Consider the following 15,686-nt stretch of genomic DNA (forward strand, 5'->3'; position numbering starts at 1 on the left):
GGATATCCATGATGTGCCCGCTCACCTGCAGCAGACCGGTGTGGACCTCCTGGCGCGGCACTACTGGATCTGTACATTTTTACTGCAATTACAAAACAACAAATGTACAAATGACTTTTGACAAGTTCATCTAGAGACAAACTTACAGGTAACAATAACATGATACAAAAGTGTTGCATATACAGTAGGATCAATCAGATGAATACTAACACAAACACCACCACATGTAAAACTTACAGTCAGGAGCTGAATAGACTGTCCCACAGCCTCCACCTCCGGAAGATTAATAGAAGGCAGTTTCGTGGGACTGTCCATTTTCTAACAAACATTACAAAGTACACAACAAATCAACAACACACAACATTAATGATTATACTTTATCAACACAGATTACAGGCAAAACCACTGGAAAACAATTCTTCAACAAACATGTGCATTGATATAGCTTTCCAAAATATTCAAAGGATGACTGCTAGTGCACGTTTAGGATCAGCTAGCTTACATTAACCATCAATTCAAACACTTCATTTGTCACAATATCTGGAAAAAACACGCAAGATACATCTAAACGATAATACAAGTAAATGCAAAACATGGCTATTAACAATATCATTCATTACAACACCTGTATAAAAGGTATATACTCCTGCATACTTACAAGTGTGGCCTTCCTGCATGTATGAGTGCTGCAGGTCTGGTGGTCTGGAGCAGGACCGCTTTGATGACACCCAACATCCTTTGCGCTTCTGATTCAGCGGGAAGCGTCTATTGCGGATTGCGGACTATCAAGATATTGGAGATTAAAAACAACCTCTCCATTTTTAGCATCGTTATCAATTAATACGTACAAAGTCACATACACCGTTTTGTTCTGAACAACTACAAACTGAATTTAAATTATACCTTCAAATGGCAAATTTTCGAAATGTTTACAGTGCTATAAAAATATTTTTCTCTATAATTCCAGACAATGACTGATGCATGTATTCAGGACATCGTTGACTCCATCCCTACTGAAAATCAGACTTTTTTACTGTTCCAAGAGACATAATCCATGATCAAAAGCAAGCTAACCGGCTAACTCACGAGCGAAGCTCGGTAAGCTTCCGACAGGATACAGCGTTAATACAAACTCTTAATTGCACAGAGTCGCTACACTATATTTAATATATTTTAACATCATATACATCATAACATATCAATATTTTAACATTAGGCTCGTTCGACATAACACCAGGCGTGCGTAGAATCGATCACCGGCGATCGGCGCAAAATGCATGCCGGTTAAATTTGTGTCCGACATGATCCCGACTTGTTGTGACGTAATGAATAAGTGGGCAACGATAACCTCGCGAGAACGAGGCGGCCGCAGATTTTAGATGTAGGCGCTGCGGTTGCTCTCCACCGACCTCCAAGACCTCAATGCATGATGGGAAAAGCCTGGCTGTCTTCGGATCAAAGAGCTGATTGGCTCTTAGATTTGACAACGAACCACACGTTAAGTAGAACATCTTAATTGTCTGTGTAATTGTAAAACTTAACTCTAGATTGTAACAATAATAATATACAAGGTTATATATTTAGCATCTGTAAATAATTATAAATAAATATTGAGAAAGCCTACATCCAACTTGATGTCAACATTGTTTCAGTCAGAGCACTGTAATGTGTCCATCGATTAACGATTGATTTAGAAATGACACTATCTTCACATATATTTATTTATATAAATGTTTAAATAAATATGACATCCAAGAACTAAAATATGCCTAATTTTATATCCTCAATTATAATAACATAGTTAAATAAGTAAAAAAACATCCAAACTTAATGACCACTGTGAAAAGTAGATTTATTATTTCAGAAAATCCCATTTGTGTGACCTCAACATATTGAAAATACATTTGTTACATTTGTGAGATTAAAAAAAACATCTCATATGCCCGTTAAGAGAATTAGTTCTGTTAAATGTATTAGTTATTTATTGTACTATTACAGTAAAGTATAAGAAAAACATTCTTGAACGACATCATCTGGAAAATCAGCAACACACACACACACACAACAGCAATCACTGTGATGGGCACAATCTGTTGTCAATTATAATGGGTTCAGTAGATCTGCTCCATTTCCAGCAGGTGTGTGGTCATTTCTTGTCAAGTAATCGGGGATATAAAGGCCCCTGCAGGACCTCGGTTAAAACCTTCTGGTGACGAGCGAGCTCCATTTGGGGTTCGTGCGAGACCGTTTAGCGTGGTAGCGGAAACGTACACGGACCCCCTGTAAATTAGTCCAGTAGTTTGCTATCAGTTGCTTTCTCCTTCAATCCAGCGGCGTGTTTCCCATTTCTACCTGCGGGGCAGGTTCTGCAGCAACTTGGTGGGTAACCTACAAAATAAAAGCCCTCAAATTTAAAAGAATTATTGAAGTAATTCCTGCAGTCTAAAATATTATTCCCATCTTAAGTTACCTTCCATCTTTTCCATATGTAATGGGTGTGGGTTGGACATGGAAAAAGACAACTCAATGGATTGTTTTACAACATTTATTTACTTCTGCAGAAGACAAAACTCAACCCATTAACTGCATTCTGATCCTTTTCTGCACCTCTGCTCCCTCAGCAATAAGTAAAATGACAATGTGTGATTTCATTCTTGTTTTTTTTACATTTAGATACATTCTTTCTATTACAGTATGTACTAAGCTCAGGATGCACATTAGTAGACAAAGGATATTAAAATTACCAGGAAAACATCTAACCTAAATCATAAAAAAACATTTCCTCAAAACCATTAAAAACAATATATAAAAGAGTATAGACAGCGACACCTGGTGGGTCAAGTTAAAAGGTGCGTGGGACTGGGTGACTAAACAGAGAAAACAGAAACTATAACATTACACAAAGGAAAACACAGTTTCAGAAGTCAATGCGTGAACACATTAATTGCCTTCTGGTATTTTTCTGCAATTCTGTATCTAAACATGCAAAATAACTTAACACAAGATTTACATCAGCAAATCAGCAAAACTTTTATTTCAACGGTTAAAAACACTACAAAGCTGAGTAACGTTATAATATTAACAGTAAGCAACGCATCTTAAATGTTACACCCTTCCAATAAATCACCTTTACGTGGTTTAGGGCCGTGTGTGTGACCCTGGGAGCTGTGTTCTCAGACCAAGAATTCACTGACCATCTGCCAGAAAAGAGTTGTGGCAGCTGGGCTGAAAAAAGGCAAACCGGGGCCCCTTTCTGGAGCCAGACCTGGGAGTGGAGCTTGCTGGTGAGGATCTGGTTTCCGGAACATGAGACATATGGTTCGACCAGGAACAACCCGAAAAATCTACATTGAGCCGCCACCCTATGGGCCCACCGCTGGAAGGGATATGCGGAGGGGTGATTGGGTAAAAGGGCTAAAGGGGATTATTTTCTGTGTGAGTTTTCATGTGTACCTTTAGACCTGTGTGGTGCCTAAATCTTTTCTCACATACTGTGCAGCTGAAAGGTTTCTCTCCTGTGTGGATTCTCATGTGTTCCTGTAAAACGTGTTGATGTGTAAAAGATTTCTTACAAACTGAGCAGCTGAAAGGTTTCTCTCCTGTGTGGATTCTCATGTGTTTCTTCAGATCTCCACTTCTCCGGAAACTTTTCTCACATACTGAGCAGCTGAAAGGTTTCTCTCCTGTGTGGCTTCTCATGTGTATCTTCAGAGCTCCACTTTCAGCAAATGTTTTCTCACATACTGAGCAGCTGAAAGGTTTCTCTCCTGTGTGGATTCTCATGTGTATCTTCAGAGCTCCACTTCTCGCGAAACTTTTCTCACATACTGAGCAGCTGAAAGGTTTCTCTCCTGTGTGGATTCTCATGTGTTCCTTCAGATCTCCACTTCTCCGGAAACTTTTCTCACATACTGAGCAGCTGAAAGGTTTCTCTCCTGTGTGGCTTCTCATGTGTATCTTCAGAGCTCCACTTTCAGCAAATGTTTTCTCACATACTGAGCAGCTGAAAGGTTTCTCTCCTGTGTGGATTCTCATGTGTATCTTCAGAGCTCCACTTTGAGTAAATGTTTTCTCACATACTGAGCAGCTGAAAGGTTTCTCTCCTGTGTGGATTCTCTTGTGTCTCTCCAGATTTCGACTCTTGCCAAATATTTTCTCACACTCGGAGCATCTAAATCGTTTCTTACCAGCACTACATCTTGAATCACTGACAAGGACTTCATCAGGTTTCAAAGAGTTTAAACCTGACTGAGGTTCTCTGGTCTCCTTCCAATCATCACTGTTATCAGTGACAGAAGACTCTCCAGTCTTGTCATCAGTATCTGGTTCTGGATGTCTATCTGGATCCAAGTTCCTGTCTGGTTCTGGTCCTCCACAGTCCTCTCCATCAGCTTCTGTTTCCATCTGTTCAGTTTGTCTTTGATGAAGCTGTGAGGACTGAGCTTCCTCTTCATCATCCTCACTCTTCACAGGAGTGAATGAGAACTTGACATCAGCCTCTTCCAGACCTTGAAGCTGCTCTCCCTCCTGACTGGTCCAGAGTTCCTCCTGTTCCTCTTTAATGTGTGGGGGCTCTGGGTCCTCCTGTTCCTCTTTAATGTGCGGGGGCTCTGGGTCCTCCTGTTCCTCTTTAATGTGCGGGGGCTCTGGGTCCTCCTGTTCTTCTTTAATGTGTGGGGGCCCTGGGTCCTCCTGTTCCTCTTTAATGTGTGGGGGCTCTGGGTCCTCCTGTTCCTTGTTAATGTGTGGGGGCTCTGGGTCCTCCTGTTCCTCTTTAATGTGTGGGGGCTCTGAGTCCTCCTGTTCCTCTTTAATGTGTGGGGGTTCTGGGTCCTCCTGTTCCTCTTTAATGTGTGGGGGCTCTGGGTCCTCCTGTTCCTTGTTAATGTGTGGGGGCTCTGGGTCCTCCTGTTCCTCTTTCATGTGTGGGGGCTCTGGGTCCTCCTGGTCCAGACTGGAGCTCCACTCCTGCTGCTCAGGGGGAACTTCTTCTTTAACCACCAACAGCTGCTGGACGTCTGCATGAAAACAGTAAACACACACAGAGACGTTACAAAGACATATTAGTATTGAGCAGATAGTCTCCTGTACATACGTTTTTTCTTCCTGCCATCATTCCCTCTTACACTCCCTGTGCACAGTTACCAAACAGACATGCCGACACAAATTGTAAAGACACAAAGCACCAGTAGCAATGAGGTCATCAATAGTTTACATGGCAAAAAAGTGTGGCACTGCCCAACATTGTTAAGAAGTATTCAAAGAACCTGCATCAAGTCCGGCTGAGATGTGATCATGTGGGCAGTTATAGTTGACTAATGTACGTAAACCTGCCACCGTAGAAACAGTGGATAGAACCACCCCCCACACACACACAAACACAAAGTTATTGAATATTTTTACAAATGAAAAATCTTCTACATTATACAAAAGCACATTCTTCTATAATAACTGTTGTAGTATAACCAGGAGGAAGCCATTGGTGTATGAAATCATTTTGGTCATGCTACACTTTACAACAGTGAAGTTATTGAATATTTATCACATTAAAAATTAGCCAAAATTATGCAGAATCATTTTTCACAAGTGCATCACAAGTACATCAGCACAGCATCAGACCCGATACATGAATACTGGTATCGGTGCATCACTGTAACTATCAATGTGGTCTGATGTGATGAAATGTTTATACACAATATATAGAACTAAAGACATTACTGTGTATTATATTATCTGGTTCCAGAGTATCAATGGAACCAGATAATATAATAATGTAATCAAGTCTTATGTGACCATGAACATATCAAAGAGAACAAACTTGTACTTTAAGTTTAAATATTTCTGTTATCTAGAAGCTGAGAGAACAGATCAGAAGAAGAAGAAAAAGATTCATTGCAACCGAGTCTCACTCCAAACTACATTAAAAGTTATCAGCCGGAGCATGAACAGTGTTTGAGAACTGAGAGAAGAAATAAAGTGAACCCACGTGCTCTTTGTATCCGGACTTCCGGGTTGAAAACAGCGTCCAGTAGTTTCTGTTGTCGCTCGGTCTGCTCTTTTAAACGAGAAAGTTCCTCCTCGTACTCTGCTGTTGTTCTTTCAAACAGACCAAATATCTCTTCAGCAGCCGCAGTTAGTCGCTGGTTGACTAAAGATCTCAGCATTTGGACTTTAGACATTTTCACTAAACCACAGAAACTTTTCCTCCAGACAAACTCCGTTAAACACGGTTTGCTCACTCTGGCCTACGCTGTGTTACTGGTTACGTTCGGGTCCGTCTACTTCCTGCTAGCATGCTAACTTCATTAGCTCCGTAGGACACCAGGAAACAATCCACCAGCGACAGAATGTTTTCCTCCAGACAAACTCCGTTAAAAACATCCTTTACTCTTATTAAACTCTGACTAGCGCTGTGTTGATAACTTCCATCCCCGTCAGTCTGTTTCCAACTAGCATGCTAAGCTAACTTCAATAGCTTTGTAGGCTACCGGGAGATGAGTCGTCTTCTTCTTCTTTCAGTTTAATGGCGGACTACAAACCAACGTTTAAAGTGCATGCCGCCACCTAGTGGACCGGAATGTTTAACATCATGACTTTATGACAGTTATCATTTAAACACAATAATAATGTTATTTATAAATTAAATAATAAAAAAATAAAAATTAAGTAAACTTCATACATAAGTTATATTGTTGATATTAAACCCGTTCCATTCATAAATTAAATGAAGCCCTTTTAAGCTGAACTTGTTTGTCCCCTATCTCTAACAGTCCTTTGATGCTCCACTCCCTTCCTAAATCTATCACTCTGCCCTTCAGTCTTTCTCTTTCCACACTGAACTTCCTCCACTCTATCAGCACATGTTCAACACTTTCTTTACAGTTGCATATCTCGCATTTATCCCACTCTGTCTTTTTCATGATGTATAAGGTGTCATTGAGTCCTGTATGTCCTAACCTTAATCTACTGAAAGTAACATCTTCTTTTCTACTTTTACTTCTATCACTTCTCACTCTGACTGACGTCTGAATTTTGTTATAATTTCTCCCCTTATTGTCATTATTCCATATTTGCTGCCAAGATGTAATAATTCTTCGCTGTATTACTGATTTTGCTTCTGACCTCCCAAAACAAATTTCTAAAATATAATTTTAGTTTAAAGTTCTTTTGGCAAGTTTATCTGCAACCTCATTACCCTCTATTCCAACATGAGCGGTACCCAACAGAGATGTACATCTATTCCTAAATGTTCTGAGTTCAGTAATGACATATAAACTTCAGTTAAAAGATCCTCTTGTACTGTTTGACCGGATTGTATACTTTGTATTGCAGCTGCAGAATGTGAACATGTAACTACTTTCATTGGTTTAACCTCCTCCACCCACTGAAGACTGATGATTACTGATGTCAGTTCGGCTGTGTACACTGACAACCTGTTTGAAATTATTTTAACAATTCCTTTGTTGAATTCTGGAATGTATACGCCCACTCCTGCATGATTATTATCTGAGTGTTTAGATCCATCTGTAAAAATATTTATATAATTAGAATAGCTTTTATTCAGTAGATCTTGAACCAAGTATCCGATGTTAACGTTCCTCTCGGTCCATTCTCTTCTCTTTTCTAATATCTCTAGATCTACCTTGGGTTGTGGAAGTATCCATGCAGGAATGCTGCTGCTAATAACTGCTGGACTATGTTGTCTGGTATCTAATTTGAACCGTTTCACTTTCCTGTTAATGTCCCATCCAAAGCTTTTACCGGAGAATGTCGAGTACTCCCAACAATTGTACAGGACAGTCGATGCTATATTTCCGTGAAGTCCACCCTGAATTATAATCCAGTGTGATAGTGCTAATTTAGTTCTCCTCACATGTAATGGCAGTTCCCTGGATTCCACCAGCAAAGCATTAATGGGTGTGGTTTAGACTCGGGAGATGAGTCGGAGGAAAAACATCCAGAAAAAAAGATGAACAGCTAAAAGTCCATTCAGACAGGTTCTACGAGGAACATCCAGTTCCGCTGCAACTTGGTGGGTACCCAAAAAAAAGCCCTTAAACTAATAAAATAGTATATCATTACTCCTATCTTCAGTTACCTTCCACCTGGTCCCTTTGTAACAGTTGTGGGTAGGTCATGGAACGAGACGACTCAAGTGATTGTTTTCCAACATTTATTTATTTAAGGCAAAATATCACCAATGAATTCCCTTCTGGTCATTTTCTGCCCTCTGCTCCCTCAGCAATGCAAAACGGCAACGTGTGATTTAATTCCTTTTCTTCAAATTATTGTGACATTACAGTATGGTCAGGATGCACATTAATAGACAAGGGACATTAAAATTAACAGAAAATCCTAAATAATAGCTATCCTCAAAACCATGAAAAACAATATACAAGAGGACAAACAGTGACACCTGGTGGGTAAAGTTAAAAGGTGCGTAGGACTGGGTGACTAAACACAGAAAACTGAAAACACATACTTGCAGAAGTCAATGCATGAACACATTAATTGCCTTCTGGTATTTTTCTGCAATTCTGTATCTAAACATGCAAAATAACATTATAATATTAACAGTAAGCAACGCATCTTAAATGTTACACCCTTCCAATAAATCACCTTTACGTGGTTTAGGGCCGTGTGTGTGACCCTGGGAGCTGTGTTCTCAGACCAAGAATTCACTGACCATCTGCCAGAAAAGAGTTGTGGCAGCTGGGCTGAAAAAAGGCAAACCGGGGCCCCTTTCTGGAGCCAGACCTGGGAGTGGAGCTTGCTGGTGAGGATCTGGTTTCCGAGACATGAGACATATAGTTCGACCAGGAACAACCCGAAAAATCTACATTGAGCCGCCGCCCTATGGGCCCACCGCTCGAAGGGATATGCGGAGGGCTGATTGGGTAAAAGGGCTAAAGGGGATTATTTTCTGTGTGAGTTTTCATGTGTACCTTTAGACCTGTGTGGTGCCTAAGTCTTTTATCACATACTGTGCAGCTGAAAGGTTTCTCTCCTGTGTGGATTCTCATGTGTCTCTGTAAAACGTGTTTCTGTGTAAAAGAGTTCTTACAGACTGTGCAGCTGAAAGGTTTCTCTCCTGTGTATAGTTGTTGTCATGTGTTTCTTCAGCTCTCCATTTCTCCCGAAACTTTTCTCACATACTGAGCAGCTGAATGGTTTCGCTCCTGTGTGGATTCTCATGTGTCTCTGTAAAACGTGTTTCTGTGTAAAAGAGTTCTTACAGACTGTGCAGCTGAAAGGTCTCTCTCCTGTGTGGATTCTCATGTGTTCCTGTAAAACGTGTTTCTGTGTAAAAGATTTCTTACAGACTGAGCAGCTGAAAGGTTTCTCTCCTGTGTGGATTCTCATGTGTCTCTGTAAATATGAACACTGGTGAAAACTTTTCTCGCAAACTGAGCAGCTGTAAGGTCTCTCTCTGTGGATTTTCTCGTGTATCTTCAGAGCTCCACTTTGTGCAAATGTTTTCTCACACTCGGAGCATCTAAATAGTTTCTTACCAGCACTACATCTTGAATCACTGACAAGGACTTCATCAGGTTTCAAAGAGTTTAAACCTGACTGAGGTTCTCTGGTCTCCTTCCAATCATCACTGTTATCAGTGTCAGAAGACTCTCCAGTCTTGTCATCAGTATCTGGTCCTTGATGTCTGTCTGGTTCTGGTCCTCCACAGTCCTCTCCGTCAGCTTCTGTTTCCATCTGTTCAGTTTGTCTTTGATGAAGCTGTGAGGACTGAGCTTCCTCTTCATCATCTTCAATCTTCACAGGAGTGAATGAGAACTTGACATCAGCCTCCTCCAGACCTTGAAGCTGCTCTCCCTCCTGACTGGTCCAGAGTTCCTCCTGTTCCTCTTTAATGTGTGGGGGCTCTGGGTCCTCCTGTTCCTCTTTAATGTGTGGGGGTTCTGGGTCCTCCTGTTCCTCTTTAATGTGTGGGGGCTCTGGGTCCTCCTGTTCCTCTTTAATGTGTGGGGGCTCTGGGTCCTCCTGTTCCTCTTTAATGTGTGGGGGCTCTGGGTCCTCCTGTTCCTCTTTAATGTGTGGGGGCTCTGGGTCATCCTGTTCCTCTTTAATGTGTGGGGGCTCTGGGTCCTCCTGTTCCTCTTTAATGTGTGGGGGTTCTGGGTCCTCTTGTTCCTCTTTAATGTGTGGGGGCTCTGGGTCCTCCTGGTCCAGACTGGAGCTCCACTCCTGCTGCTCAGGGGAAACCTCTTCTTTAACCACCAACAGCTGCTGGACGTCTGCAGGAAAACAGTAAACACACACAGAGACGTTACAAAGAAATATTAGTATTGAGCAGATAGTCTCCTGTACATACGCTTTTTTTTCCTGCCATCATTCCCTCTTACACTCCCTGTGCACAGTTACCAAACAGACATGCCGACACAAATTGTAAAGACACAACGCACCAGCAGGAATGAGGTCATCAATAGTTTACATGGTAAAAAAGTGTGGCACTGCCCAACATTGTATTCAAAGAACCTGCATCCTCCATAAAGTCCGGCTGAGATGTGATCATGTGGGCAGTTATAGTTGACTAATGTACGTAAATCTGCCACCGTAGAAACAGTGGATAGAACCTTCAGAAGCAGCCACAACGTAACCGTGGACGTGCATCATCGGTGCGCTCCGTTTCTGAACCAATAGCACTCCACCTTGGTAGTCAGCCGTAGAGAACATCCATGTAAAGATGATGAAACTGAAATGTGACAACAACAACAACAACAACAACAACAACAACACAATCTGAACTAATAAACTTTGTCTAGAGACTGCTCTCGGGAACCTATAGGTCAAGGCAGACACCCTGTGATAGAACATTTTAGTGTGCTAGTACATTTCTACTGTGATTTAGTTTATGTGCCTTACTCACTAACAAAACTATATGTGACATTAGGGTTGTCACGATACCAAAATTATGACTTCGATACGATATCTGCCATAAGTATCACGATACCCGATACTTACGATACCAGAATTCGATAAAATACCACAAATACGATACTGGTATATTTATCTATAATAGTAATAAATAAAACATCTGTATGGTTTCCTTTTTTACCAGCTTGTTCCTGCCCAGCTTTTTGAACACTTAACAAATGGCATTAATATTAATGTTTAACCTCTTCGCATCTTTTGAGCCTCTCATATTTCCGCTGGCTTTCAAACAGCTGGAAGGGAACTGTTATATTGACTGGGAAAGGACTGTATATTTTTACTGGTTCATTAAAAGTTGTGGCCACCAAGGGGCATCGATCAGAATGCACTCCAGACAAGATGTTCCTTTGAGAGGTTTATTGACAGTCAACCAAGCAATTGTGTGTGGTTCTGAAACAGATATACATGAAATAATAATTGGTAAAAACCACTATACAACATTGGTTTCTAATTAGGACATACAGGGACAGAATACAGGCAGTGATAAACAGGTCCGGGACTCCTACAGTCACCACTTAGCAAACAAGGAACGAGCTACCAACTATCAGAATAGATTGCCGTGCAAATGACAATATAACGCTTATAACTACATTAGACTAACACCAAACTTTACGTCTACTTACTGGTTGTTTGCACACACACAGTCTTGAAAGTCAAACTACGAACAGCAACATAAACTCTAATCTATTTACAGACACGGCCGTGATTTCACGCCGCCACTCTCGTTCAAGCCTTTTCACTAACTCAATGCCGTTAATATTAGTCCGCGAGCAGCTGACTGCCGTCCTCTTCCGCAAGGGGCGTAGTGCAGTTCCTGCTCGGCTGCTTATCCGAAACCGTCTGAGGTCGTCCTTCGTCACAGGAACTCTACTCTGTCTCTGTGTTGCTGCTGACTCTGCTGGCATCTGTCTAACTGTCTGTGGGAGTGGGTGGATAAACAATGCTTAATTTACTTGCATAGTGAGTTTCATTTCACATTTTATTACAGTTTTGTTACAGTTCACTGCACGACAATGAAGCGATTGAATATTTAGCAGTATGTCTTCTCAGCATTGATCTTTATAGACTCGTCTCATGAGGATGTAGCTCGTTGTCCACCTTACTACGGTTACAGAGGGGCATTGTTTGTGTTTTAACAATGTTTCACTAAAGAGTTATTGATACGGAAAACCTGAATCTGTGAATACCTTTCCAGTTTTGCAGAACGTTTAAAGAGAATCAATTATTATGTTGAATTACCAGCCGGCCCAAACACAACCTGTTGGTGCATTTGGGTATCGTTGCAGCTGAGCGGCTGATTAGGATCAGCAGACGGGAGGTTAACGTCATGTTGCCTTAGTGGTATCAGAGTAGTACACAAGTACATCACAAGTGCATCAGCACAGCATCAGACCCGATACACAAATACTGGTATCGGTGCATCCCTGCATTAGAACACAAGTAAATCTGAGCTACCAATGTGGTCTGATGTGATGAAATGTTTATACACAATATATAGAACTAAAGACATCACTATGTATTATATTATCTGGTTCCAGAGTATCAATTGAACCAGATAATATAATAATTGAATCAACTCTTATGTGACCATGAACATATGAACCACTTTAGAATTCAACAAGCTGCAAAATCCACGTGGTGTTATCAAAGAGAACAAACTTGTACTTTAAGTTCATATATTTTCTGTCATCTAGAAGCTGAGAGAACAGATCAGAAGAAGAAGAAAAAGATTCATTGCAACCGAGTCTCACTCCAAACTACATTAAAAGTTATCAGCCGGAGCATGAACAGTGTTTGAGAACTGAGAGAAGAAATAAAGTGAACCCACGTGCTCTTTGTATCCGGACTTCAGGGTTGAAAACAGCGTCCAGTAGTTTCTGTTGTCGCTCGTTCTGCTCTTTTAAACGAGAAAGTTCCTCCTCTTACTCTGCTATCGTTCTTTCAAACAGACCAAATATCTCTTCAGCAGCCGCAGTTAGTCGCTGGTTGACTAAACATCTCAGCATTTGGACTTTAGACATCTTCACTAAACCACAGAAACTTGTCCTCCAGACAAACTCCGTTAAACACGGTTTGCTCACTCTGACCTGCGCTGTGTTCCTTGGTTACCTTTAGTAATTTACCTTTAGTAAAGGTCATTAGGTACCCTTTAAGAGTATTGAGACCCTAAACCAAGGTGATGGCTTGATCCTCATCCGTAATTAGTTGAGTCTCAAGGTTTGTTAGATGTGTTAATGCAGAACGTGAGACTGGACGGTGAATTAGTAGGAAAATATGTGTTGGTGTTGCCATTCTCTCCCTAGGCTGGTCTTGAATGCGTTGACTGAGGAGGCACTAACTGTTACTTGACTCAGGCTGTTCCATACTGGTGTTGTTCTACTTGAGAAAAAAGGTTTCCGTGGACCAGGCTGGTGCTGTACCTGTAGTTTCAGATCGTGACCTCTCGTAGTGGTGCTGAGGGATTTTTTAAACATACTATTGCCAAATACTTCACAACATCTGTCAGACTGTACGCTGTCGATTCCTGTCAGTATTTTAAAAGTTTGGACCATGTCGGCTCGTTTGCGTCGAAATTCTAGCGTTTGCAAGTTGAGGCTGGTAAGTCTTTCTGGGTATGAGAAGTTTGAGAGGCCGTGCACTAGTCTAGTTGCGCGTCTCTGAACTTGTTCCAGGGCATCTTTGTCCCGCTTGAGTTTGGGCGACCAGACGACTGAGGCGTACTCGAGGTGTGGACGTACCAAGGATTTGTACAGGTGAAGAAATGATGTTTGATCTAAGGACTTGAACGTGTGTTTGATCGCTCCTAACACTCGGCTGGCCTTGGATACCTGGGTTTGGATGTGCCTGGAGAATGAGAGGTTGCAGTCGATAATTACACCCAAGTCTTTCTCTTCTTGTGTGATTTGAAGCTGGTGGGTTGTGCCATAATTGTTCCTCATTGTGTATGTGCGTTATGAGTTAGTGTTCCCGAGGTGCATTGTTTTGCATTTATCTGGATGAAATAACATGCACATTGTTTGGGCCCAAGATTGGAGATGGTCCAAGTCACACTGAAGACTGGAGTGCTGCGTGTCATGTAGCTGTGATATGACTTCAAAGATCTTAGTGTCGTCGGCAAACATCAGGACAAAGTTGTTGAGGAAATCCGGTATATCAGCCACAAATAGTACAAACAGCAAAGGGCCAAGTACTGAGCCTTGAGGTACCCCACTGTTGACGCTTGCAAAATCAGAGAATTGTCCATTTACCACTACTCATCTGCGGTTGGTAAGAAAGTTACGGATCCATTGAAGTATGTTGTCTTGGATGCCAAAAGTTGAAAGTTGAAGGAGAAGTCTCTCACGTGGAACCGTATCAAAGGCCTTAGCGTAGTCTAGGAAGAGAATATTGACTGGAAGCTTGTGACTAAGGGCTTCAGTCCAGATGTCGATTGCTTCCAGTAGATTAGTAACTGTTGATCTGCCGGACGTGAAGCCATGCTGTTGCTTGCATAGAAGGTCGTTGGATTTCAGGTGCTCCCTGATGTCTTCAGCAATCAGTCTTTCCATGAGTTTGCACACTACCGACGTAAGTGAGACGGGCTTGTAGTTTGCTGGGTCAGACTTGTCGCCTTTTTTGAAGATGGGGGTTACTGTTGCCATTTTCCACTGTACGGGTACCTCGCCGCTGGCTAGGCTTGTGTTGAACAGGCTACACAATGGTGAAACAAGGATATCAGCCGTTTCCTTGAGTAATCGGTTGTGGATCTGGTCAGGCCCCGGGGATTTGTCTGTTCTGATGGATCTGAGTTTTTTTGAGTATCCTGTCCTCCGTAATCGAAATTTGCAGGTCTGAGGTCAGCAGCTTTGCTGTGAATGTTGGCATGGTGGTGGTATCCTCTCTGGTGAAATTACCTGAGTATTGGTCATTTAGAATATTGGCTTTGCTCTTGTCGCTGTTGTAGGTTCCATCCTCGTTCTTCAGATCCGCGATATTTGGTCTAATTGTTCTGCGGCTGTTTACATAGTTCCAGAAGGCTTTGGTGTTGGTGCGTGAGTCTTTTGCCAGCTTGTGCTCAAAGTCCCGTCTAGCCTTTCTTGCCGCATGAGTCGCCCCGTTCCTTGCTGTGATGTATGTCTGGTAATCCTGGCCGTCTTTAGTATTTAGGTATCGTATCCAGATGTGGTACTTTCTCTTTACCTTTTGTAGAGCCTGTTTGTTCAACCACAGTGGTTTTTTCTTCCTTGTCGTGTCCAGGTTGTTCGCCTTCAGGGGGATACACTTCACTATGGCATCATGGATAGTCTGTTCCAGTATGTCAGCAATTTCCTGGGTGCTTTTCCCCATTAGCCTGTCTTCCCAGTTGATGTCAAGCATAGTCTTCATAGCTGCAGTCACCTTTGTTATAGTTGTAGGTAGGCTTTTACGATGTAGAGGAGCTGGTTCCAAAGACTAGTTTGAATGAGATTCCCACATGATCACTTGCTCCTATGGGTGCCATAATGGATAATTGCTCAACAATTTCGCCTTCGTTGGTAAAGATCGAGTTATCTCTAGTGGGTGCTTGGCCGGCCCGATATCTGGTAGGCTGAGTGACATGCTGAAGGTAATAACAGTCCCTGATACACTCGATGAACTTGGTGGCAGGGCCGCTTGGACTTGCGTTATCCGGGAGTTCGGGTGTAGGGGACCATACCACGTCTGGGTGGTTAAAGTCGCCGACTAGAAGTTTGTGTGTGTGGGGAGTTGAAGCTGCC

General features: G+C 42.0%; 1 protein-coding gene across 1 annotated transcript in view; it reads right to left on the reverse strand.

Annotated features, from left to right (window-relative positions):
* Window positions 1-2,529: 2,529 nt before the first annotated feature.
* Window positions 2,530-15,686, reverse strand: part of LOC142967711 (uncharacterized) — a 28,204-nt gene continuing 15,047 nt past the window's right edge. Inside the window, 8 exon segments of the mRNA XM_076107205.1 lie at window positions 2,530-5,018; window positions 5,987-6,245; window positions 8,734-8,773; window positions 8,908-9,104; window positions 9,106-10,253; window positions 12,779-13,050; window positions 13,779-13,794; window positions 14,294-14,640. Coding sequence (XP_075963320.1) covers window positions 3,415-5,018; window positions 5,987-6,245; window positions 8,734-8,773; window positions 8,908-9,104; window positions 9,106-10,253; window positions 12,779-13,050; window positions 13,779-13,794; window positions 14,294-14,640 — 3,883 coding nt within the window. The 3' untranslated portion in view covers window positions 2,530-3,414.

Source organism: Anarhichas minor, unplaced genomic scaffold (genome assembly GCF_050575085.1).
Source record: "Anarhichas minor isolate MPS153535 unplaced genomic scaffold, ASM5057508v1 ptg000038l, whole genome shotgun sequence".
NCBI lineage: Eukaryota > Metazoa > Chordata > Actinopteri > Perciformes > Anarhichadidae > Anarhichas > Anarhichas minor.